We start from the raw sequence: 24,392 nt of genomic DNA, 5'->3' as shown, positions 1-24,392 counted from the left end.
TTGCGACGAGGCACGCTGGCGTTGGACCGACGGGCAGATAAAAGAAAAGAAAACCACCAAATCACGTGGTGTCGCGCACCGCTCACGCGTTTTGGCGCGATGTGGATAGCCACGCAACTCTGCATCTTTGCATGCAGCACGAACACCCCCTTTTGTCTTTAGCTGGTCCCCTGACGTGCTGTCACCATGGCTACTGAGAATACATCAGGACTTTCAGAGTTTGAGCAGAAGCGTCTCGCTAACATCGCTGAGCGTGATGCTCTACTCAAGCAGCTCGCCTTGGAGTCTCAGTCTTCAGGCCTCTTTAAAACCCCCAAACTACCGGGCAACAATGGTACCAAGCCAAAGAAGCATACCCCAAAGCGACCCAAGAAGGAGGAGGAGTCCGCTCTACCCGTGCGCAAGTCATCACGGTTGAGGGGCTTTACGGCTGACAGCGAGGTTGTAAAGCGCAAGGCCGAGGAGGATGCCGAGGCCGTCAGAGAAGCTGAACGTGCGAAGAGAATTCGCAGGTCAGACTCACTCAGCCAGGGCGACATGTTCGTCGCGGGGCAGAAGCTTAGTGGTGACAGCCTTATCGGCGTGGATGTCATCACTAAGGGTGTCGCGAAACCATATGAGCGGACCTTTGGGGACGAGGATATCCAGAAAACTACCGACAAGGACCTCAAGGCGCTGCGGGAAGAAATGAATAACCTGAAACTATGGGAGGCCTGGGATCCCCAACGTACGATTCCTGCTACTCTTGATCGTGACTACACCAATTAACCATCCATGGTCTCGCAGGCATTAAAATCACACCCGAGAGAGTCTACACTATGGCTTTCCACCCATCAGAATCCAAGCCAGTGATCTTTGCTGGTGACAAGATGGGTCACCTTGGGGTTTTGGATGCGTCGCAAGAAAAGCCGATCCCGAGTGACGCGGACTCCGATGATGATCCAGATCCTGTCTTAACCACCTTGAAACCGCACACGCGCACCATTTCCTCGATGATGGTTCATCCCTTTAAGCCAACACATTTGTACACTGCCAGTTACGACAGTTCAATCCGGGAGATGGACTTGGAGAAAACCACGTCTGTTGAAAAATATGCCCCAAAATCCAAAGCTCTCGACGAAGCCCTGTCTAGCCTTGACATGGCCCCGGATGACCCAAATACGCTGTACTGGACCACTCTCGAGGGGGAGTTTGGTCGCTACGACATGCGCAGCTCTCCGTCTGAGAGCACAGTCTCCAGATGGCAACTGTCGCCGAAGAAGATTGGCGGATTCACGCTGTGCCCGTCCCAACCGCACTATCTGGCAACCGCCAGTCTCGATCGCTTCCTGCGGGTGTGGGATTTGCGCAAGCTGTCTCCCGATGAACCTGTCGCTGTTGCCGAACATGAAAGCCGTCTTTCTGTCTCGCACGCTGCTTTTAATGCCGCCGGGCAGATTGCCACTTCCTCTTACGATGACACCCTCAAGATCTACGACCTCGGCGCCAAGGGCATCTCATCCTGGGACCAGGGCCACACGCTTTCGGACAAGGAGTTTGTTCCTGACACTGTCGTCCGACACAACTGCCAGACCGGCCGTTGGGTCACCATGTTTGTTTCCTTGAACCCCTGTTCATTCAATTTGGCCAACCCCCCTCCTCTCTAACCATATAAATTTTGTTATAGTCTCCGCCCCCAATGGCAACTCAACCCCCAGTCGCATATCCAACGTTTTTGCGTCGGCAACATGAACCGCTTTGTTGACGTCTACAGTGGTTCCGGGGACCAGCTGGCTCAGCTCGGCGGCGACGGCATCACCGCCGTCCCCGCAGTGGCTATGTTCCACCGCAGCAAAAACTGGGTTGCTGGCGGCACGGCAAGCGGCAAGGTCTGCTTGTGGATGTAGTCTCAAAAATTTTGTTTTTCTTTCCTCGCCATGTTCCTCGATACCTTGTTGCTTTCTTTCCTCTTTCTCTTTCTCTTTCTCTGACTACATTGAGTTGCCTCTGATCTTTTCTAGCTTGTTTCCTGGCGTGTGTGGTCTAACGGTGTTGGTGGATACAGCGGGGGGAAACTGATGAATTCTATGGATACAACTACTGTGGTGGTCGGCTGTTTTTCTGTCTGTTTAGAAAATGTACATTAGAAGGGTTCTCTGTTCGAATATTACATCTGTGCATGTCATGTATGTCTCTGTGCGTTCCATCTAGACCACCTTTCTCCTATTCGTCTTATATTAGAACGGAGCACTTGACGAGATGCAAAAACGACAACACCTATCCATTCCATCTATCCAAGGAACAACAGAAGAAGAGTATATATACGACGGCCACCCTCTCTCCCAAGGGAATCAATCCAAAGCATAAAGACAAAGAGGGGGTTTAAACAAAAGCTTCAAATTGCTTCCGACGGCCAGTATAACAGAAAGAAAAGGGGGAGGATTCAACAGAAACCGCAGGGCCCTTCGAAAAAGGTCCTTGCTTGGTTTTGGACCGGGTTCTGCTCTGCTGGACGAGGGGTTTTGTTCCTTTTTCTTTTATATAATTCTTCCGAGACATGAGTTGTTGGAGTGTATGTGATGGTGAAGCCATGAAGTAAAACTTGAAAGAGAGGGAAGGGTATCAACACCGTGACACATGCTTGAACGAGAACATTGGATCAAAGATGGGGAGGGAAGATACAAATAAGCCAAAGAAGGAGGAGGGGCGTGAAAGACATGAGCGCCTGGATCGATAGAACGGGACGAAAGGCGGAGATAGTTTAAGAGGCTCACAATAGGCATGGTCGGTATTCATCAGACACGGAGAAAGAAAACGTTCACAGGAAAATTGGATCAGAGGTCGTTATTCAGGTCCTCATGCGAGTGGTGCTGGGCGTGTTCCCGCTCTTTGTGCTTGCGCCGTCCGGGCGCAGGCACAAAGTCGAAGAAGCGATACTTGCTCGAAGTCTCTTTTGTGACGCTGGATCTGCGAGCCTTGGAGGTCTCGGAATACTCGAGCGAGTACGTCGAGGAATTCTTGGAGCTGCCGGTGCTGTCTCGCGCATCAGACCACCGGGGGATGGCGAAGGGCATGCGACTGTGATCCCAGGTGGCCGATGAAGAGCTGGGTGGCGTGTCTTCTTCGGCATCGTGGGCATAGTCTGTAGATCGCCGGGGCATGGCAGGGCGCGAAGCGAAGAAACCAACTGAGCCACGTTGACTGCTTGAGATGGATACCGGCCCAGCCACAGCCGAATCTGGTGCTGGAGTGCCAGGTTTGCTTGGGCCTTCGTCGTAAAAGGTCACAGTGCGCTCCATCGAATCCACAAGCTCTTCCCATTTGACCTCAAGGTTTCCACTTGGCCGCTCCGCGAGTTCGGCTTGGCCCATACAGTGCTCGGTGCGAGCCTGCAGACGGAGAGCCAGCTCGTGGAATTTGGAGAGGTTCGAATCCACTTCTTCTAATTCGGATAGCCGATCCGGAACTACTTCGAGCCAGACGTTGATCATGTTGGCGAAGCTTCGGGCATGGTCGATCAGGAAGGGAAGGCTAGGGAATCCCTCGCGGGAGGTAGTTGGCAGCCGGCCCAAGATCTGGATGGGGGTAATGTAGGAAGGCGTGGCGATGGGAGCTGGCCTATCCGCAGGGATCGCACAGACCGAGTCAACGAACTGTTTGAAGTCTGAGCGATTGCCAACCAAAAATTTGTTCATGGGCTCCATCCAGGGCTCTTTGTTGCCAAAGGTCGTCATATTGGCGAGGCCTTGCAAAGCTTTGGCAATGAGGGTCAGAGTGCGCTGGGCGCGAGGTCGCGGGTGATCTGGGGGGTGGGGGGCATAATTAGCACTTGAGCCGAGTTGGAGAATCCATGATCACTTCCTACCTTTCAAGAGGCCAAAAAGCTTTGGGTTCAATATGGCCGGACAAAAGAATCGCAGAAACAGGAAGCCCGAGACACTGCTGTAGGTCACAGTACGTAAGAAGTCACCATAACGATCCTCGGCGCAAGCCCTGACGTGCCGAAAAATGAGCCTGAGCTCGGGAGGACACCGGGACGAAGAAGCCGCGATGGATTTCCAGACGCTCGTGGTGAGCGCTATGAGGTTGCGCCAGTTGCGGTCAAGATCCTCAGTGCGTGGTACTCGGGCCGGGTCAACCTCGCACTCTGGATCACTCTCGTCGATATCGCGTAGTCGTTCCCCGATAGTCTCTTCCAAATACTCTTTACCCAGTCGACGCATGTGCAAGTCCAGTGCTTTAGTCAGAAGGGAATTCCCGCGGAACAGAAGGTTCGCTTCCACCGTGGCTGTTCTTCCCATATCTCTCACAAGAACCTCGCGGTCCTGGGCGGACTCGCGGGAGTCATTGGAATGGATTCTCGTCGTATATCTCAGCCGATTTGCTGTAGACTCTTTGTGAAGCCCATCAATTTCGTCCTCGACTAATGCAGAGATCCATTCCACCGTTTGCCCAGAGACCTGATAAATGTTCAGAAGCATCTCGGACAGCTGGGTCAACTCGGACGACATCACTTGAGCCATGTTGACTGTAAGGCCGTTGGCGAAGCAATGGAGGAGCTCTGACATGGGTGCATATTCATCGGACATCAAGACGACCGTTTCTTCCATGCGGGCCTTCATGAACATCTCACCCACTACCTGATCTTGGTCGTCCAAAATAGGCCACCATTTTTCGGTATCCACCCCAGGTTCCAATTCCTCAAGTCGCAGATCCACCCGCCCAAAGATGGCATCGTTTGCGGAGACCTCAATCTCATTCAACATGTTCACTGCGTTCACCTCTTGATTGGACGGGTATGATCCGTGGGCGATGAGCGTCCAATCTTTCTGCGTTGGGTTGAGTGATTTGACCAGAATAGAGGCCTGAGACAGCACGGGCGGCAAATCATTAAAGATGAAATCCTCTCGCCAGAACGGATTCATGGTGCGATATTTGACTGCCGTCTTGGCGCGAATCTCTCCATCCAGTAGTACCTCGGTGTAATAATCACTGACCTTGGATGCTGGCACAGATGGGGAATGGGATTTGGACTGCTTCCGACTTCGAGGACTCTCTTCTTCTTTTGGACGAAACAGCTTCGCCTCCGTGACCTTCAAATTGAGTATTCTCTCAATTCGAAACATATTTTTGGTTGAGGGTGACTCGACGGGCTCCGCGTCTTGTGTCTTTCTTGGATTGTGGTCGCCGGGGCTTTCGGGACCGTAAAGCTCTGGAATTGTGAATGCACGCAAAAGGACAAACCACACCTCGAAAAGAACACGAGTCTCCAAGGCGAGATAGATCGGTCGGGTCTTCGAATCAGACACAGGGTGAGCTGCATACTGCGGGTATATAGCGATACAAAACTCGTCGTCAAGTACCGATGAGTCCAACTGTTGGATGGCGCAACGGGATAATTGAGACAACTGAACAGACGCCACGAAAGACAAGTCGGCCTCGGTGAAGAGTTTGAAAACTCCATTCTCCTGTAGTGTGCAGCTCACCTTCTGCCACGAAGAAGATAAAGCCCTTGATTGGCGATACGTAGACACCCGGCGTGAAGACACCGGACGTGCACCAGACGCAGACGGTTTGTCCCATAACAACATCTTGCCGACTTTGATGATGGTCGCATCCTTGTGTGTGGCTGTCTCTGAGTTTCGTCGTCGCTCAGGAATCCGTCGATCACCAATCACAACCGACTGAGGTTTGGTCATTTTATTCTGGACGCCCTTGGGTCGAATAGGTTGCCAGCAAAGTAGAGCAGCAAGCCATGAATCGAATGTCTCGTTGACATGGGGTCGCAGTTGAATACCGAGTCCGGAGGTAAAGGTGTATACGCTCAGGTAGGTAGTCTGCAGCTCGGTGTCGAACAACGTCCGGACCCGACAGCCGCGTAAGTCGGGGATTAATGTTTTCGCCAACGCTGGTTCACCTTTGGCTTGATAGATCAAGCTTCCAGTGGCGACGTTGATAGCGCAGTATCCCGATGTCCAAGAGCTGCTTGAAGCTGCCCGAAAAGAAAGGATCCCGTGCATTCTGCCACATGTGGTTTTCATTAATTGCAAGATCTTTGCGGTGTCGGTGTTTGAAAGAGGAGAGGCGAATGCGGCTTGATTGAGGGCCACTCCGGAGCCAGGAGTCGTGCTTAGTCGCTGGCGGGGCGACTGTATTGACGGGAAACCGATGGAGCTTGACGAATCTTCGGGCTTCTTCGGATGGGATGAGCTGGCAGTATTGAGTGATCCAATTCGTGCTCGAGTCTTGATGACCGTGCTGGATGTCGTTTCGTTTCGCTGCTCCTCAAGCGTTGCCGTCCGCGATCGCGCCCGGTGGCTTTTTTCTCCCCCGCGGCATCATCGTCGCGCCCCACGGAGCGAGTGGCAAATTCCTGGCGGCGTTCGTGCTCGATTCCTCGCGATCGTACAGTGGTTCGTGGTGAAGACGCACCATTGCCGGTCAAATACTCTGTCTCGGACAAGGGGGAGTGGTTGCGGGGAGAGTGCGACTCCGGCGTCACGGTCCGAATACTGGCGTCTCGAAAGCTGTCTGGATAAACCATGCCATGGCGATCTCTCGATGAGGACTTCTTGCTCGGTCGCCGTTCCACTGGGCGGCTATATAATGCTTGATGCATCGAGCTCCGCTTGAACCCGTTGGGATTATCTGGCTCCATTTTGTCCAGTCGTGGATCTCACGGCAGAGAAGCGACTACGTGTGAGACGACAGTAGAGCCGGGAAACAAGGGGAGAGGAATCGCCCGCTCCTAAATATACCCAACGCAACCTGCCTCGAGACAGTCGGTGAAAGCACCGTGTGCCCGCTGGCACCCGACGTATATCTGTACGGCTAAACAATTGGGGGTTCGCTCTCGTGCAGGAAGTGGTTAAGAGACCACATGGAGTCCGGGAAGAAGGAGGGTGCTGAAGTCGCACATTCGGTCGAGAGGACGGGAGAGGAGGGGAAGCGATGGAAGAGACAAGAGACAAGAGACAAGAGACAAAGGAGGCGCGGGTCACCGTCGTTTGTCTAAAAGATGCAGATGGTTCTAGCGAATGCGGTGAGTGATTGACTCTTCCAGCCAGTCGATCGCGACTAAGTCGTTGGGATAAGGTCAGTCCGAGTAAGGGACCCGGGGAAATGGAAGTTGTGAAGGGCGTGATATCATTATTATTTTGAGGGGGGGGTCGAAGGAGGGGGAGGAGAGAAGGCAGAGAGAAGAAATGCGCACACTTACCTTCATCAGTCCCTTTTAAAATGGGGGTTGATTCTGCTCGACTCGGGGTATTTGTGTGTGCGTCGATGTGTTTTGCAGATCCCAGGACCGCTTTCGGGTATGGGGCGGATGGGAGGAGGGGGGGGGGGGGAAGGAGGCGGAAACAAAGAGAGAGGGGAAGGGGAGGGAATGGCAGAGAGAAGAAGAAGAAGAAGGGAATGTAATATCAAGAGGAAGTCAGGATGAATTCAATGGATAGAAGTAAGAGGTCAAGAGAAGGATGAGAGAGGGGGAGAGAGAGAGGGGGAGCGAAGTGGATAGCGGGAGCAATGGGAATCCCAACTTCTTACTTCTACATGGATTCTCGCTGTTTTCTTTCACTCTGGTCTTTTCCCTTTTTTCAATTTCAATTTCAATTTCAGTCTTAATTGCCTTCCAATTCCAGGCTTTAGCTTATTCTGTTGTTTTTTAAATTTCCTGGACGATGGAAATGACGATGCACAACGGTGATGCTCAACGATCGGGGCCCGTGTATAGCGCGGGAGAAATCAGCCCGATCATCGACCCATTTTACCATTCTGACAAGAGTCTCTCTGTCTTTCTCTCTCTCTATTGATGACAGGGGAGTTTGAGGATCAACCGGGTTCTCCATCCTTCCTCACGGAGATACCAGTCATAGACTTGGTCTTCCGAGCATACCGAGCATATCAAGCATATCAAGCATACCAATCGCAATATTGCTCTGCAGACGATTGCACTAAACAAGGCACAATGATACTTGCCACAGTAGGGTTGATAGCCCTTCCCTTAGTCCTCACTAGTGTCCTGTCTGACTTGATGGGTCCGGGAAGAGCCTGAGAGAGCAGAAAGCAGTCTTGGAAAAGGGCTTGTATACACAGCAAAAGCTCTTTCTTTCTCTCTCTCTGAAATTGCGTGGCACTTTGTTTTAAAATTACTTACAATGGGGCAAATAATCCTGAATCATGAGCGGATACCCATGTCCCAGTGCATGATCAATTTAGCACCGTGTCGATCAGGACCCTCATTGTGCCCGGGAGAGGGATTTAGCCCCGTAGACTTGTGTGCTCCCCCTGCTCATCCAGATGCCCATCATTTGCTGCAATTCAACGGTACACACACAAGAAAAAAGTACAAACGTGGCGGATCCATAGATGCTTGTACCGAATACTCTCTCTAGCATGGGTATGTTGCACAGAGTACGTGTACCAGGTACCTTTCCACGAATCCTTCATTTCCATCAAATGGGGTTTGACCGCTATTCTCCCAGGAATTGCTGGGAGAACCCCCCCGGGCGTGGAGCCGCCCGTAGCGCGGAGATTTATTGATGATTATATTATGATTATGATTATTTATTTTATTTATTTCCAATTGTGAGATTATGAGGGGCATTGAGGCTGGCAGGTCTCTATTCAACTAGTGGACCGAGCCGAATCATCGGGAAGAACTGGAGTCGAACACTTCTAGAAGTCGCACACATCGTTGTCCTTTGCAACTGGTGGAGGCGTTCGCACCCCGCACCGTGGCACCTGACCCGTGTGATGACTCATTGTATGCCTCAGGCATGATATTATGTCATCGATATCATCCGTGGATCATTCACTATCAGAGCTCCACGGGCTATCATGAGGACGGGGTCAGATGCGTCTGATCAGCATACACTCTTTTCTGCTTGGAACCTTTAAAAAAAACAGAGGGCAGAAATTCGGTTGACTCTAATCCTCACTTATCCTGAGAGTGTCTGATGCGACTTCTTGCGACTGTGACGGCGGGACCCTCTGGTTTCTCCAGCACTCTAGATGGCCGTCTATTAATCCAGACTACCGCCCCGGCTTGTTAACCGCTGCGGTGAACACCTGATAGAGTGAACCCAGACCCTTTAGTCCGACCCCAAGATGATGTCCTCCAACGTCCTATCACGTTTCCTCCCCCCGAACGACTCGCCGTCAGTCTACGAAGCCATCCGCCAGCATGACGCCGGTTCTGATACCTCCGATGTCGAAGAGCGCGCCGGAATGGCGGACAATCAACAGGATCATTTCAGTGATCGCGAACTCGAGGAAGCCTTGGCCGATGCGAGGGATAGTGAGATCGTCAGCCCGAGCACGGCGCTTTTGGATCAAGGGCCATCGCGCACGGCACTTGGCGTCCCCCACGCCTCTCCATCGCGCTCACGCCGTCGCAAACCATCCCGCTCTCGGTGGATGGCACATTCCTCCTCGCCAGGCGATGAACTTGACGATCACGATGAGGATGTTCCTCCGTCGCTGCTGGTGGAGGGTCCGGACGAGGATCTCAAATCACGCCTTCCTCCTCCCCCCCCATCATGATTCTTCAAATCGACTGAGAACGCCCAGTCCCCCGCCATCACTACGACAAGACCGACCCAACTGGGAAAGGCACCGAGAGCTCCGATTCTCGGATCAGGAAAATCGTCATCCTATGAGAAGATGGTTGGCGGGGCAGCACCCGAGTCTTGCCCATATCGACCCCAAGAAAAAGGCAATGTGGCGGTGGGCAAATGTCGAGGACTTGGACAACTTTCTAAAAGACGTTTATACATACTTCTTGGGAAACGGCATTTGGTCAATTTTGCTGAGCCGGACGCTGAATCTTTTGTATGTACCCTCGGAATGCTGATACTTTCGACTGCTGACCGGATGATAGGACTTTTGCATTCGTTGTAGGGTTTTCAACATTCTTGACCAACTGCATCGTCTACCAAAATGTTCGAGGGAGTAAGACCCTGAACGAAATCCTTGTACCCAAGTGTACTACAAAGATGTCCGGGTCGTCCACCTTCCTATTGTGGCTTTTCAGTTTCTTCTGGATTGGAAAACTCTTCCAGTACCTTCTGGATATTCGCAGACTGAAACACATGCATGACTTTTACTACTATCTGCTCGGGGTCTCCGATGCGGAGGTTCAAACCATCTCATGGCAGGAAGTGGTGAGCCGGCTGATGGCGCTTAGAGACTCCAACCCGGCCACTGCGGCCGCGGTCTCTGCTAAGCACCGAAGATTTTTGGGAAGTCAGTCAAAGCAACGAATGGATGCCCATGACATTGCCAACCGGTTGATGCGCAAGGAAAACTACATGATTGCCTTGGTCAACAAAGATATTTTGGACCTCACGTTGCCAGTCCCGTTCCTCAAGAATCGACAACTATTTTCTCGCACTCTGGAATGGAACCTCAACCTGTGCATCATGGACTATGTTTTCAATGAACAAGGCCAGCTGCGGACCCTATTCCTCAAAGATACCCATCGAAGAGCGTTAAGTGACGGCCTGCGTCGGCGCTTCATCTTTGCAGGCGTCATGAATATTTTCGTTGCACCGTTTATCGTCGTCTACTTTTTGATGCATTACTTTTTCCGCTACTTCAACGAGTTCAAGAAGAACCCGGCTCAAATAGGATCGCGCCAATACACTCCCCTGGCCGAGTGGAAGTTTCGCGAATTCAACGAGCTTTGGCATTTGTTTGAGCGCCGGATCAATATGTCCTACCCCTTTGCAAGTCGCTACGTCGATCAATTCCCCAAAGACAAAACTATCCAGGCTGCACGCTTTGTTGCCTTTATCTCTGGTGCACTTGCCTCAGTACTGGCGCTCGCTTCGGTGGTGGATCCTGAGCTTTTTCTTGGGTTTGAGATCACCCACGATAGAACGGTCTTGTTCTATCTCGGTGTCTTTGGAACTGTTTGGGCTTTCGCGCGAGGACTGGCACCTGAAGAGACCGATGTTTTTGACCCTGAATTTGCCTTGCTAGAGCTGATTGATTTCACTCATTACTTTCCCGCCGGTTGGAAAGGGCGGCTGCATAGTGATGATGTGCGCAAAGATTTCGCGATCCTATACCAAATGAAGATCGTGATTTTCTTGGAAGAAATCCTGAGCATGATTTTCACGCCTTTCGTGCTATGGTTCAGTTTGCCCAAGTGCAGCGACCGGCTGATCGATTTCTTCCGGGAGTTCACCGTCCACGTTGATGGGGTGGGTTACCTCTGTTCCTTCGCCGTCTTCGACTTCAAGAAAGGCACAAATGTCATGTCGCAAGGTGGGCCCGGCCGGCGAGACCCTGGCGGGCAGGACCTGCGCGCGGATTACTTCTCGACCAAGGACGGCAAGATGCTGGCTTCGTACTATGGCTTTTTGGATCATTACGGTGCCAACCATCAGCCCTCTGGTCGGCGGCCATTCCATCCACCTCCGACCTTACCCACTCTCGGCTCCCCCTCCGCAATGGAGCTGGGCGCTCAGCCCGATCGAGCCGACTATCTTTCCACAAGGCCAGGAGCCACAGCCGGAGGACCATTCGGCCCCATTTCAATAGTGGGTGCGTCCCGCCTTAGGCCAACTGCGGGTGATCACCGCTCCCCTGCTCCGTCGATGCTTCTCGACCCGCATCACCAGCCGTCGACATCTGGGTTCCGTCCTGCGGCGCGTTTCGCCCCCTACCAACGCTCTCGACTCTCGCGTTCCCAGCATCCGCACAATGATCCCATTGACGACGAGGAGCCACGCTCGCAGGGGGCCCACGACTCGGCGACACGGCCAGCAGCCCCTGCGGGGACTTCCAGTGGCGGCGTAGGGACCAGCGAAAGCAACCTGGGTGATTCATGGCGCATGAACTCCCTTGGCAGGGATGGCAATGATACAGACGGCGATGAGGGTGAGAATTTGGATGCTATTGCCGGCGGAGCAGGAGTGCTCGGTTTGATCCAGCAATTCCAAAAGGCCAACACAGATGGTCGACGGACGGCGGTGGGAATCTAACATCGTTCTAGCATCTTGAAGGGAGCAATCCCTGTACATATGACTGTTAAGACGCCATCCGATTTGTACTTGTCTGATATTAGTGGATCCTTACTAGGTAGCCGTGCCCTTGAGTTACTCTACACCTGGTGTTGGTGCTCCCTAGGTAGCCTTGCATATGCCCGGGTATTGATAGAGGCACCTCAACTTTTTCGCTACTGGCACCTCATTTTCTGACATACGCAAATTATCTTTCCAAATAGTATTTTTTGATTACACTTTTAACCATATTTATAAGATTTATTATGATACTAGCTATACTATATCTATATTTTATACTCTCTCTTTTCATAAGACACAATGATTATATATATATCTTAATAGGGGCTTATAAAATATCAATATTTAGTCTGCTGCGCGAGCTGAACCGAGATAGACCACTAGCAGACTTCTAAGGTCATGTAGGTTATATGATTGTTTTCTCGCAGCGAAGAGATTACGATATTTCTACAAGTATAGAAGGGGTAAAAAATATTTCAAAAATAAATATTAAATAATAAGAATAATAAGAATAATAAAAACAATATATTATTACTAGTTAAATAAGGGCTTTAATCAGTGAAAATAGTTATAAGATAAAAATATCATATCATTAGAGGTAAAGTCGAAAACGATTACACAAGTCACAATAGGTATATAAGAAAATGAGGTGCCAATAGCGGAAATCCTGAGGTGCCCCTATCAATACCCCATATGCCCGCTTGGCATATGTAACGTCTTGAGTATCTTTGTATGGTGTACCTATTGAAGAGTTAGATCCAGCAAGCTTGGTATATCTCAGCCATATTGAAAGATTTTAGAGATATAGAGGGACTTTCATTAGTTAGTCGGTATAAGGACCTCTGCATCAGGGCCTCAGGGTCAAAATAATGTTATTAAGATCAACAACAGGGATTTCGAATCCCTTGGTGACCAACTGTCGTTAGTAAAGGGACCTTGAGACATATTGTAAAATACGTGAATACTTTCCTCATATAAAAAAAACCAGCTTATATTTAGAGTATCTCTTTGCTTGGCTTAAATATACTTGACTTTGCGATACGTACCTTTGATATGGGAATTCCATACAAAAGGTACATTAGGCCGAGAACGGGCGTCTTGGGGCCAATGTTTGTTGCAAGCCTTTGGCCCCCAAGTACATTTAGGGGGCGCCCCCACCATTGTATGGACAAGGCGTTTTACAGCAGAAATAACGAGGATCAGCTATTCAAAAAACTTGTAATACCGTAAAAGGGCCAACTCAGAAAGAAAGCTGCGGAAAAAAAAAAAAAAAAAAAAGCCCCTGACCCTCGATGGGCGTAGGCACATGTCGATCTCTCCGCATCTGAACTCTCCTTAACCTTCAACCTCTTCTTTTCTTTTTATTTTTAATTTCCCCTTCATGTTTTGAATTGGTGCACTCGCCGTTTTGATGCCATCGAAAACTTCCCCCTCAGCCGGGGTGGCCACAATGTTTCGCGCTCGTCGCTACCGAGCGCTGTTGATTTTCGTGGCGGCGTTCCTCCTGATCCTCATCCATTTTAGCCGGTCGCGTGACTGGAACGAGACGGAGGTTGCGAAGCCCGAAAGCGCCAGCCAGCCAGACCTGACGCGTCCCGTGCAACCGAATGCTCCCAACTCTGACAATAATCCGCCCGCCGAGGACAATGGCAGACGTTTACCGGACTCGCCTCCCCGGCCACTCGACAAGCCCAACGGCGGGGTCAATGGTGGCCCGAAGGACGGAGCGAAGGACGGAGGAAGGGAGGATCCCATGGCGGATGAGAGTAAAGCGTCTGGAGCAAATGATAAGGCGTCGAGCAAGGACCACACCAAGGAAAATAAGCCCTGGGGAAGTGACTCGAAGCTGCCCGGCAAAGATGACGCCAAGGACACTAAGATCGGCAATCAAGATTCTGGCAAGATGCCCAGTAAGGATGGCACCAAGGAGGGCAAGCCGTGGAACCCCGACTTGAACCTTCCTGGCAAGGGTGATACGAAAGATGGCCGCCCATGGGGCGCAGACTCCAAGGGCGCAGATTTGAAGGGTACGGATTCGAAGGGCACAGACCTGAAAGGCGCCGATTCGAAGGGCACGGATTCGAAGGGCACGGATTTCATGGGTACGGATTTCAAGGGATCAGACTCGACAGGCACGGATTCAAAAGACCTCGACAAGGCCCCCGAGAAGGTGGGAGAAGACGGCAAGACGACGCCCGAGACACCAAACACGAACAAATCCCCTAGTGATGCGACCAACGAGGAGATCGACAATGGAGGTGCGGGCAGGATGGCCGTGAATCGCCCTGATCCGGACTCCCCGATAGTGCATTGGAGGAGTCTCCCAGAGCAGTTCCCCGTTCCCGAAGGCCAGGCGATCAAATTGCCCACCGGCCAGTCCCAGACCCTCCCAACACTGCAGGCTCAGTTCAAGGATGAGTCGACGGCTGACAAGCAGTCGCGGATGCAACAGCTCAGCGCAGTCAAGTCGGCGTTCCAGCACGCGTGGCAGGGATACAAGAAGACTGCTATGGGACACGACGAAGTCAAGCCTTTATCTCAAGGATTCGAGGATCCCTTCAACGGCTGGGGCGCGACGCTGGTTGATTCTCTTGATACTATGTGGATCATGGACATGAAGGACGAGTTCACCGAGGCCGTCGATGCGATCCGAAAGATCGATTTCACCACCTCGATCAGACAGAACATCCCGGTGTTCGAAACTACTATCCGCTACCTGGGAGGCCTCCTGGGCGCCTACGATATCTCGGAGCAGCGACACCCAATCCTTTTGGAGAAGGCCCAGGAGCTTGCCCAGATTCTCATTGGCGCCTTTGACACGCCCAACCGCATGCCAGCTCTCTATTACCGCTGGGCTCCGTAAGTGATTCGCTTCTTGTATGGGTCCAGATAGCTCCTCACTAATCGCTGGTTTCCAGGGAGTTTGTCAGCAAGCGCCATCGGGCGTCATCGCGGGCTACGCTCGCCGAGATAGGTTCTCTCTCATTGGAGTTCACCCGACTGGCCCAATTGACCAAAGACGACAAGTATTACGACGCCATTGCGCGGGTTACCAATGAACTGGAGAAACTGCAGGATTCAACCACCATCCCTGGTCTGTGGCCGTTCCGTGTCAATGCGCAGGGCTGCTCCAGGTACAAGCCCCAGCGTGAGATCGTCTCTGTCAACAGCGAAACTAGCATCTATGGCGCTGGCGGCCATGGTTCTGGTAAAGGTACCTCGGGCGCCGGCTCTCCTGACGACGCCGCTCCTGCCAACGGCGTTAACGGTGCTCCTCCGAATGGGGTGCCTGCCAATGGTGCTCAGGCCAATGGTGTGCCTGCTAACGGTGTGCCTGCTAATGGTGTACCTGCTATCGGCGCTCCGGCTAATGGTGCCCCTGGGAATGGGGTCCCTGGAAACGGTGCTGCGGGCAACGGCGCTCCTCCCGGCGGTTTTGCTCCGAACGGCGTTCCTCTCAACGTTCCCAACCAGGGCGCTTCCGGCAACGGCGGTAACGGTGCTTTGGTCAAAGATGCCTTTGGTAGCAACGCTCCAGCCAATGGTGCTACTGGAAATAGTGTCCCTGGAAACGGTGCTGCGGGCAATGGCGTGCCTCCCAGTGGTTTTGCTCCCAACGGCGTTCCCCTCAACGTTCCCAACCAAGGCGCTTCCGGCACCGGCATCAAGGCAAAGCGGGACCCGATGGAATCAGAATGCAATGGCGGAATGGAGGTTCCATTCTCGGCACGCGATAACAAGTATAGCCTGGGTGGGTCTTCCGATTCGGCCTACGAGTATTTGCCCAAGGAATTCCTGTTGCTGGGTGGCGCAAACGACCAATATCGGAAAATGTATAAGAAGGCGATGAACGCTGTGCGGAAGAATCTTCTCTTCCGGCCCACACTGAAGGATGGACGCAACATCCGATTCCTGGCCTCGACCACTCCCTTGACCCCTGCGAGGAAGAGCAGCCTGCAGTCTACAGATTTGGATTATGAGGGCAATCATCTCTCGTGTTATGCTGGAGGCATGTTTGCTCTCGGAGCCAAAGCATTTGGTATCGATGGTGACTTGGAGATCGCTGCACAGCTAACTGACGGCTGTGTGTGGGCGTATGAATCGACCCAAACCGGTATTATGCCCGAAAGATTCCATCTACTACCGTGTGAGAGCAGTACATCCTGCGACTGGAATGAAGATCGCTATCAGGCCGAGGTGGCGCGCCATACACCTTCGCACATCCCTCGGGGCGATCCCCAATCCCCCAGTGTCCCGCTCGGCATGGTGGATATCTTGTCCCCGACCTATTTGCTCCGACCGGAGGCAATCGAGTCTGTGTTCATCATGTACCGCCTTACCGGCGATGATGCCTGGCGGCGCAAGGGTTGGAACATGTTCGAGGCAATCGTCAAGCACACCCAAACCGAGGTGGCTCATGCGGCCATCAGCGATGTCATGGCCCAGAAGCCGGCGCAAAAGGACCTGATGGAGTCCTTCTGGCTGGCTGAGACGCTGAAGTATTTCTACCTGCTTTTCAGCGACCCTGACGTTGTGAATCTGGATAAATATGTCCTGTGAGTGGCCCTTCCAACGTATTTTGTGTGCATTACTGACTCTTTTCTGTAGGAATACTGAAGCGCATCCATTCTTGCGCTCGTGATTGTTTTTGGGATGTTTTTTTTTGTACATTGATACCACGTATATAGTTTTTTTGTAGATTATAGGTGTTGAGAAATAGCCTGTTTTCTTGTTCGACCTTTTCTCAAGAGAAAGACAAGTAGACTAAGAGTTAATAGAAGACTGGGAGGACATAGGATATATACTGACATCTGGGGAACGTGCATAGCATCTCGTGCCCAAGAATTTGGTGTGTGGGGGCTCTCTGCCCAGATTCCCCGCCAGTCATTTCCGCATCTCCAACTCCCACGGCATGAGCGCCCGCCCGCCACGGACTGAGGTGGGAAATGGATGAGGTCTCGGAGCCTGAGCAGTTCTGGAATGGTAAGTGGTTTGCTGCAGTCTGGCGACAGCTGGTTGACCCAATGTGCTAGAACTCCAAGCGATCGTCTCCAAGCCCTGCGACTCCGAGGACCTTATCGACGACGCCCTGCGAGACTATCTGACTCTCACGACCCAACACAAAGGTGATTCAGCTTCTAGTCGGTGACCAAATGTGCCTGTGCGGGCGGACAGCTGATATTATTGGGCGTTGGCTCTGTAGATGATTGCCTCCGATCCGAATACGACATCTCGCGCTGTTCATACAAGCTCTTCGCGTCGCCCATCTTCGCCGCCCATACCGATTATGTTCGCCGCCAGATCATTTACGGTCTCCTGCAGGTAATGCTCGTCTCCTGCTTCGTCTGAATCGACAATGCGCTTACCGGCGCTTCTTCTGATTACCCAGGAAGACGATTCGAATACCCTCCACCTAATCGCGTCCTTTCTGCTCTTTGACGGCCGCCAGAATGAGGTGGCCCTCCGGATGCTAAACGAGGAGGGTGCGTTTGCGCGTCTCCTCGAGTTGATTCAAGCACTACGAAGGGAAGACATGGACGGCGGGGCTGGTCTCCACCGACTGCTGATGGATTTGTTGTATGAGATGTCGAGGATCCAGAGAATGAAGATTGAGGACTTGGGTGCGTTCTCCACTGCGCGTGTGCTGCGACTGGAACCCCCCCGACTTGTGAGGCAGATGGCTGATGAATGTGGCTTCCGTGCACAGTTCTCGTGGACGATAATTTTATTCGGTGTCTCTTCGATCTCATCGAGGGACTGTCTTACGACGTCAGCGATCCATATCACTACCCTGTCATTCGGGTGTTGGTGAGTGTTATTTTGGGTATGTCTTGCAGAAGGAGCAAAGACTAACTCGACTATCGCAGCTGGTCCTGAACGAGCAATTCATGATCTCAGCCCATGATCCAGTGGATGAGCAGTCGTCCAGTCGGCTGACAAATAAGGTGATCAAGGTCTTGTCGATGTACGGCAGCTTGTACAAGACGTTTGGCGAGAACATCATTCTTCTGATCAACCGGGAAGCAGAGACATCTCTGCAGCTTTTAACTCTGAAACTTCTCTACCTGATCTTCACAACACCCAGCACCTATGAGTACTTCTTCACTAATGACCTCCACGTGCTGGTCGATATCCTGATCCGGAATTTGCTCGACCTGCCCGAGGAGGCGTCTGCGCTGCGACATACCTATCTGCGCGTTCTATACCCCCTCCTGGCGCATACACAGCTGCGCCACCCACCGCACTATAAGCGTGATGAGCTCCGAAAGGTGCTGAGCATCCTCGTCCGAGGTGAGATCTCGTACGGGAGCGAGGCAGAGCAGGAGAAGATCATGCATTTCGAAGAAGTCGACGAAACTACTCGGCGGCTCGTCGGCCGTTGTGCAACGGTGGAATGGTTGCGCAATGTGGAAGTACCCGCGACGGCGAGTGCACAGGAACCTGCGCAAGAAGTTACTACAATCGATACCGTCCTGGATCAAAATGTTCAACACGAGTCGCCCACGGACATTGGTGATTTCGAAGCCAGCCGCACGCTGTCGCGCACAAGTACCATCCCCAGCTCGCCCGATACGGCGTCGCCCACGCGAATAGACTCGCGTGGCTCTTCCGAGGCCCCGGGCCGCCAACGGAAACTTAGCCTCGCCCAGCGAATTGGTATGAACCTAGAGCCGGCCTCATCGTCTTCACTCAGCGTGCAGGCCGTCGCTGCACAGCACGAGAAGCCCGGCATCATCACGCCGAGCCGCGCCGACGGCCGCACAGCTGCCGATCCGGACGGCGAGACCTCCACCACTCGACCCCCCAAAATCAAACCAGAGCCGCCCAAATCCCGCCGCTGGCGAGGCCGCCAACTGGCCGTCGACGACGATGATCACTCTACGGGTGCAAGCAGTGACCGCAACATCATCCCTGAAGGCGTGGAAGCCAGCCCTACCACAACTCTCACTACACCAACCACATCCACGCCCACGACCTCTTCATCCGCTGACCGCCGCAACTCCGCCTCATCCAGCCTGGCCCCTTCTGTCCCAGCACATGCCCGCCGCTCCGCCTCCAACCCACCTCCAGCCGTCCCGCCCCCGCGCCGATCCACCCACACCACACCCTCCTCTAGCCACCACCGCGCCCCAGCCCCAGGATCAAGCGGGCCATCCCGTCCCGCCCAGAAACCGCTTCCACCCAAAGCCCGACGCGGCGGGCGCGCCCAGACCTTGCATGCGCCGACGCCGACAGACTCTGTCGAGAGTGGAGCCAGCAACGCCAGCGCTCCGAAAGAGTCTGATGCAGCGCCTGAGAGTGCCGTGCCTGCTATATCGCAGCCGCCTCCCCATTCCCCGGAAAGTCCTGTCCTCGAGGATCCTTTCTCGCCGGCCTCTCCCACCTCACCGACTGTGCCATCGGAGCATGCGGCCGAACATGATGCACCGGTGAGTGTCGAGGAGGCAGTGCAAAATGTATCATTGCATTGAGCATGGAGACCGGATTCGTGCATTTGTCTGTTCTTCTTCTCTCTTTCCCCCTTTTTCTCTTTTCTCTTTCTTTCTTTCTCTTTTTTTTTTGTTGTTGTTTCTTCTTTACTCTTCTTTTTTTATGCCAAGGTCATTTTGGGCGATTTCATGACATTCAGCGTCTGATGTGAATGGATATAGGGGGTTTATAGCATTGATGGATTAGCATGGAGGTTCTGGTTAACTTTAAGTCGAGTTTCAATATGTCATGCATCTACCTAGACGGGGAAGGAGTGAGATCGTAGATGTTCGGAAATATCCTCTGAATTGTAGAGTACACTGGCTTTGAAGAGAATGAACCAACTAGAAATACAACAGATTCCAACTGCATAGCACAAATAGAGAGAGAGAGAGAGAGATCTTCAGTCCTCTTCAGATCTCAAATCTAAATCTTCAACCCCCAACTCCTCCCCAACCCAACAGCAGTATTCCCCCAGAAGCCAACAAACTGCCCAAGACCCGTCAACTTCTGTGTGAGAGCATCGCGGTCTTCGAAGCGCCGCTCCACAAAAGCAGCCGTCTCCGCAAGGTCCGGGGTGTGGTCGCGGGTCATGACGACCTCGGCGCTGGCGTAGATGGCGGCAACAGCGAGACGGCGCGAGTACCAGGCCGTGTCGACGGAGGCGTCGCCGGCCAGAGACAGGATGTCGTCTGCGAGGGCGTGCAGTTCGGCGAGGGAGAGAGGGATATTTCCGAGGAGGGACATTTGAGCGAGGGCCTATAAAGAATTGAGAATTAGTATACCCATACACACTCATATCCATATCCATACACACTCATGCAAGTGTATGCATGTATATATAAGAAAAAAAAAGGGGGGGGGAACTCACATCTTGCCACTGATCTTTAACATCCACATTCAACCCCAATCTCTCCAAAACCAACACCTTCACCTTTTCTTCAACAGACAACCCCAACCCCTTACCTTCGGGTCCCCGCTCCGCCGCAATCCGCGCAAACAGTCCACCCTCCTCGACCTTAGCTCGCAGCAGGCCGCGCCGACTAGCAAGCCAGAACAGGACCAGATCGAACTCGGCGCGCGGCAGCAGTTGCACCGAGACGTCGAGGAAGCCCGCGTCGCGCGCGCCGAGGGTCAGGGCGGCGGCGCTGAAACCGTGCGTGGGGATGTGGGCGAGGGCGGCGGATAGGATTGCGGTTTGCGAGTTTGTGTATTCGTGGGTTGGTTGGGGGTGGGGGTGGAGGGTTGAGTGGTAGGCGCGGAAATTATTTGAGGGGGTTTTTGTTGTTGTTGCTCTTATTGCTGGTAATGGTGAGGAGGGTGATGTGGGTGCTGATGATGCTGAGGATAGGAGGGCGCTGGGTCCGGCGAGGAAAGCATTGCGGTGAATGATGTTTGCGCTTGACCCCAGATGGGCTATGGCCCGTCGGGAGAGCGGACGGAGATGGGCGAGGTGAGCCATGGAGGGCGAGGGGATGGTAAGTAAGAGTGAGGAGAGGAAGTTGTTAGGCGGTCAGGTGGAAATGAAGTGCCGCCAAGTTGTACTTGGGCTCCACTCCGCTGAAAGTATACCTGGAAGAAGAAACTATAGATACTTCAGTTTTAACATGGAAGCAATTAATTAGTCTAACACGATATATATGGAATCAAAATGTGGGAATAGACCGAGAAAGCAAGACGATCAATTGTTTTCAGAAATAGGTTATCAAATTCAGCGCTATTTCTACACAGGACCAGCAGAGCCTCATAGCCCTTAACTGCTATCAACACTCAAGCCTCGACAAGATATGTGGAGATGCAGATCCTATTGGCCGACTGCTTAATGAAAATGATCGACAGGCTGCAGTTCAGGCAACTCATTCATCTACCCTGTCCACGTAGATACTTCATCTGAAATGACTACGAATTCCCAGTACAAACGCAGCACTCAATTGTAACATCGGTCTCTGATCAGGCCACCAGATCCCCTTTGACAAAAAAAGACAAACTCGGAACAGAAACATGGTGGGAATAAGGGAATCATCGGAGAGAAACGCAGCAAAGAAACACAGCCAGACAACGACCCTTGCATACAATTCCTCGTCGTTTACATGATCTGGTCCTGCGTAAGGCCGGCCGTCGGCTCGGCGCCCTCCATCATGTCCCCAGGACCGGGACCCGCGTTCAGGTACTTGACAAAGGTGATGCCCAGGGGGCGGCCACCGTACTGGTACCCGGTGAATTTGGCTGCGGATGGTTAGCAGGCTGGCTATTCCTTTATTTTCAATTTTGCGGTATGAAAACTCACCAATCGAGGTCTCGGCCGTGTCCGGCGTGTCGAACTCGACCACGCCCGTGCCACGGGAGCGGCCGTTCGGCTCGTACTGGATCTCAGCCCGCTCGACCTTGCCGATGGTCGAGAACAGATCGATCAAGTCTTCGTTGCAAGTCGACCAGGGCAACTGTCTTTGGGTTAGCATAGACGGCCACGGACAGTAGTTCACGTTAGCACTTACGTTGCGCACGTAGATAACCGCGCTCTTGTCGCCTCCAGAGGTGGCAAAGTCGGTGAAGGGGTTCGGCGGGCCCGCGGGAGCAGCGTTGTCGAATCCGCCCGCAAATCCACCGGGAGGACCGCCAAAGCCACCACGGAAACCACCACCAAAGCCACCGCGACCGGCGAAGCCGCCACGGCCAGCAAATCCACCACGACCGCCAAATCCGCCGTAGCCTCCGCGGCCGCCGAAGCCAGGACCGGGACCGGCAAAGCGATCCTCGCGAACCTCCAGCGTGCGACCCTGCCAGTCGTATCCGTTAAACTGCGCGATGGCGTTGCGCGCGTCGTCCGGAGACTCAAACGCGACGATACCAGAGCCCTTGGGGCGGCCGGTGGGGTCAGTGTGCACATCGGCGCGGATGACGGCACCCTGGTGGGCTACAAAAAAAGAAAAGAGGGTGGGTCAATTCACCAAACGCTCACACAAGATCACTACTCGAGAAGATTCCCTCTTCTACACTTACCTGCCTGGCGGAACAAATCCTTCAGATCTTGCCAGCCAACGTTGAACGGGAGCTACATCATCCGGTTAACGGGGGGCCCAACCCAGGGGCACATCAGGGACAGAAGGAGAACAAACGTTGGCCACATAAAGTTGTCGACCACCGCCGCCGGCGCCGCCGGGGCCACCGGCACCACCGAAGCCACCGCCGAAACCTCCGCGGCCACCGAATTCACCACGCGGGGGACCGCCGACGAAACGGGGTTCGGCTTCGCGGTCCTAATGCAACAATCAGTGTCGATCCAAGCACAGAAGACCAATCGAGTCCTACCTCGCGGACGTAGACAAGACGCCCCATCAGGTTTTGGTTGCTAAGCGTGTTGACGGCGTTTTGTGCTTGCTCCCTGGTCGCGTATTCCACAATCCTGTCGCGCATTAGCTTGTTATCATATTTTGATTCGAAACGATCCATCAACTTACCCGCATCCCTACAATATCCGGACAGCCAGGCCCAGCCCGTCAACCCAACAGTCCAAGCAAGGTAACCAAGAAAACCACGAGAAATCGGGGAAGTGAAAAAAAAGGAACCAGCCTCTCTACGCATTGGCGCCCACCTTCGACATTCCATTTGGAAGAAGCAACACATCGGCGAAGAGAACTTCTCCAGCTGTACGGCGCAAACGGTGAAAAAAGAAACCCCGCCGGTCAGCCTTCAATCCTTCCAGCATCTCACGAAACGACCCCCACGGCGCGACCCTGCTCACCCTGTCTCATAAAGTCCTTGAGGTGATGCCACTTGACATCATAGGAAAGGTTGCCCACATAGACCCGGCGGTCTTGCTGGGACGAGTCGCGAACCGATTGCATCATGTTCTCTTTGGCGGCGGAACGATCCTCAAACGATCTACCCGGATAACCACTGCGTCCACCGTAAGACGAGTCCGACGGTCCAGCAGCACCAGAAGCACTCAGCGGAGTTCGTGAACGGCGCTCACTGCGACGATAATCGTCACGACTGCGAGAGCGACTGCGCGGCGAGTACGAGCGACGGCTACGTCGGGGACTGCGAGAAGAGCGACGACGGGGCGATCGGGACCTCTCACGCTGCATGCGGTCAGAGTCAGAGTATCCAGACATGAAAGAGGATCGGCCAAAAATAGAAAAGAAAAGAAAAGAAGCAGGTGGTCGAATGGGGCCGGAGAACTGGGGGAAAAGGGACAAGGCGCGGATGATCGCAGTTCGAGGGGCGATCGGGGTCCTCGGCCCGGGTCAGGTGACCATGCGCCCAGCTTGTCTCAGGTCGAGGACCCCGGGGGACGGGGAGAGGGGGGCTTTCACTGCGCACACACTAGGTGTGGTCGCAAATTGAAAAAACACGCGATCGGGTAGGGGGTGTCTCAGGCTTCAAGGTCACAGATGGCTCGAGGATATCTGATGGAACAAGTGCTGGTTTCCGCCCCACGCACTGACCATTCGGGATGCGATGGATAATCGCATCCCCCCTCATCCCCAGATCTCGCATTTAAACAAAGAAAGAAACAACGAAACAGGGAGAAAGTAGGATAAAAAAAAGAAGGAATAAGAAATAAACAGATGAACTAAGGAGAGAAAAAAACATACTTGGTATGGTCGATAAACGTCGGCTAGGGGGAGTCAGCAAAGAAGAAACGATGGAAGAAAGAAAAGAAGAGAAAAGGAGGGGAGAGAGAAAGGATCAAAGGTTGAGGAGCGCGAGACACGATGATTGGATGGTTGGAATGCTGAGAATGTACCCAGGGGGGAGTAAAATCACAGTATTACAGGATACGCAACGGGGAGAACAGGAAACCAGAAATCATCAAATAATAACAATCAAATCAAAACGGTGAGACAATGGGCACCCACCCATGATCGAGAGAGAGCGCGTGGAGGTAAGACGCGTATGAGAAAAAGT

The 24,392-nt window shown here is 53.0% G+C and overlaps 8 protein-coding genes across 8 annotated transcripts; 5 read left to right on the top strand and 3 right to left on the bottom strand.

Annotated features, from left to right (window-relative positions):
* Positions 1–186: 186 nt before the first annotated feature.
* On the top strand, positions 187–1,886 carry NUU61_008162 (WD domain protein; the record flags this gene model as incomplete). The annotated part of the gene is made up of 3 exons (XM_056658687.1): positions 187–727; positions 787–1,591; positions 1,667–1,886. 3 exons carry the CDS (start codon positions 187–189, stop codon positions 1,884–1,886), a joined length of 1,566 nt encoding a protein of 521 aa, XP_056508980.1.
* A 927-nt stretch (positions 1,887–2,813) lies between these two features.
* Positions 2,814–6,637, bottom strand: NUU61_008161 (GTPase-activating protein BUD2; the record flags this gene model as incomplete). The annotated part of the gene is made up of 3 exons (XM_056658686.1): positions 2,814–3,781; positions 3,845–6,189; positions 6,234–6,637. The coding sequence occupies 3 exons, from the start codon at positions 6,635–6,637 to the stop codon at positions 2,814–2,816; spliced, it is 3,717 nt and encodes a 1,238-aa protein (XP_056508979.1).
* Positions 6,638–9,090: 2,453 nt separating this feature from the next.
* On the top strand, positions 9,091–9,525 carry NUU61_008160 (Autophagy protein Apg9; the record flags this gene model as incomplete). The annotated part of the gene is made up of 1 exon (XM_056658685.1): positions 9,091–9,525. One exon carries the CDS (start codon positions 9,091–9,093, stop codon positions 9,523–9,525), a length of 435 nt encoding a protein of 144 aa, XP_056508978.1.
* A 112-nt stretch (positions 9,526–9,637) lies between these two features.
* atgI (autophagy protein ATG9) lies at positions 9,638–11,972 on the top strand (the record flags this gene model as incomplete). The annotated part of the gene is made up of 2 exons (XM_056658684.1): positions 9,638–9,813; positions 9,863–11,972. The coding sequence occupies 2 exons, from the start codon at positions 9,638–9,640 to the stop codon at positions 11,970–11,972; spliced, it is 2,286 nt and encodes a 761-aa protein (XP_056508977.1).
* Positions 11,973–13,461: 1,489 nt separating this feature from the next.
* NUU61_008158 (class I alpha-mannosidase 1A) lies at positions 13,462–16,653 on the top strand (the record flags this gene model as incomplete). Its single annotated transcript, XM_056658683.1, has 3 exons — positions 13,462–14,870; positions 14,930–16,567; positions 16,620–16,653. The coding sequence occupies 3 exons, from the start codon at positions 13,462–13,464 to the stop codon at positions 16,651–16,653; spliced, it is 3,081 nt and encodes a 1,026-aa protein (XP_056508976.1).
* A 304-nt stretch (positions 16,654–16,957) lies between these two features.
* NUU61_008157 (DUF2013 domain-containing protein) lies at positions 16,958–19,483 on the top strand (the record flags this gene model as incomplete). Its single annotated transcript, XM_056658682.1, has 6 exons — positions 16,958–16,994; positions 17,045–17,137; positions 17,215–17,333; positions 17,401–17,632; positions 17,719–17,819; positions 17,879–19,483. 6 exons carry the CDS (start codon positions 16,958–16,960, stop codon positions 19,481–19,483), a joined length of 2,187 nt encoding a protein of 728 aa, XP_056508975.1.
* Positions 19,484–19,907: 424 nt separating this feature from the next.
* Positions 19,908–20,943, bottom strand: NUU61_008156 (uncharacterized protein; the record flags this gene model as incomplete). The annotated part of the gene is made up of 2 exons (XM_056658681.1): positions 19,908–20,240; positions 20,353–20,943. The coding sequence occupies 2 exons, from the start codon at positions 20,941–20,943 to the stop codon at positions 19,908–19,910; spliced, it is 924 nt and encodes a 307-aa protein (XP_056508974.1).
* A 624-nt stretch (positions 20,944–21,567) lies between these two features.
* NUU61_008155 (uncharacterized protein) lies at positions 21,568–23,569 on the bottom strand (the record flags this gene model as incomplete). Its single annotated transcript, XM_056658680.1, has 7 exons — positions 21,568–21,707; positions 21,769–21,922; positions 21,977–22,395; positions 22,482–22,533; positions 22,598–22,738; positions 22,791–22,884; positions 23,193–23,569. 7 exons carry the CDS (start codon positions 23,567–23,569, stop codon positions 21,568–21,570), a joined length of 1,377 nt encoding a protein of 458 aa, XP_056508973.1.
* Between the last annotated feature and the right edge of the window lie 823 nt (positions 23,570–24,392).

The sequence above is a fragment of the Penicillium alfredii genome (genome assembly GCF_028826965.1).
Source record: "Penicillium alfredii strain IBT 34128 chromosome Unknown utg000010l_segment0_segment0, whole genome shotgun sequence".
In the NCBI taxonomy this organism is placed as follows: domain Eukaryota; kingdom Fungi; phylum Ascomycota; class Eurotiomycetes; order Eurotiales; family Aspergillaceae; genus Penicillium; species Penicillium alfredii.
Note: the sequence above shows the minus strand (reverse complement) of the source record. Positions and strands in the feature narration are given on the sequence as shown.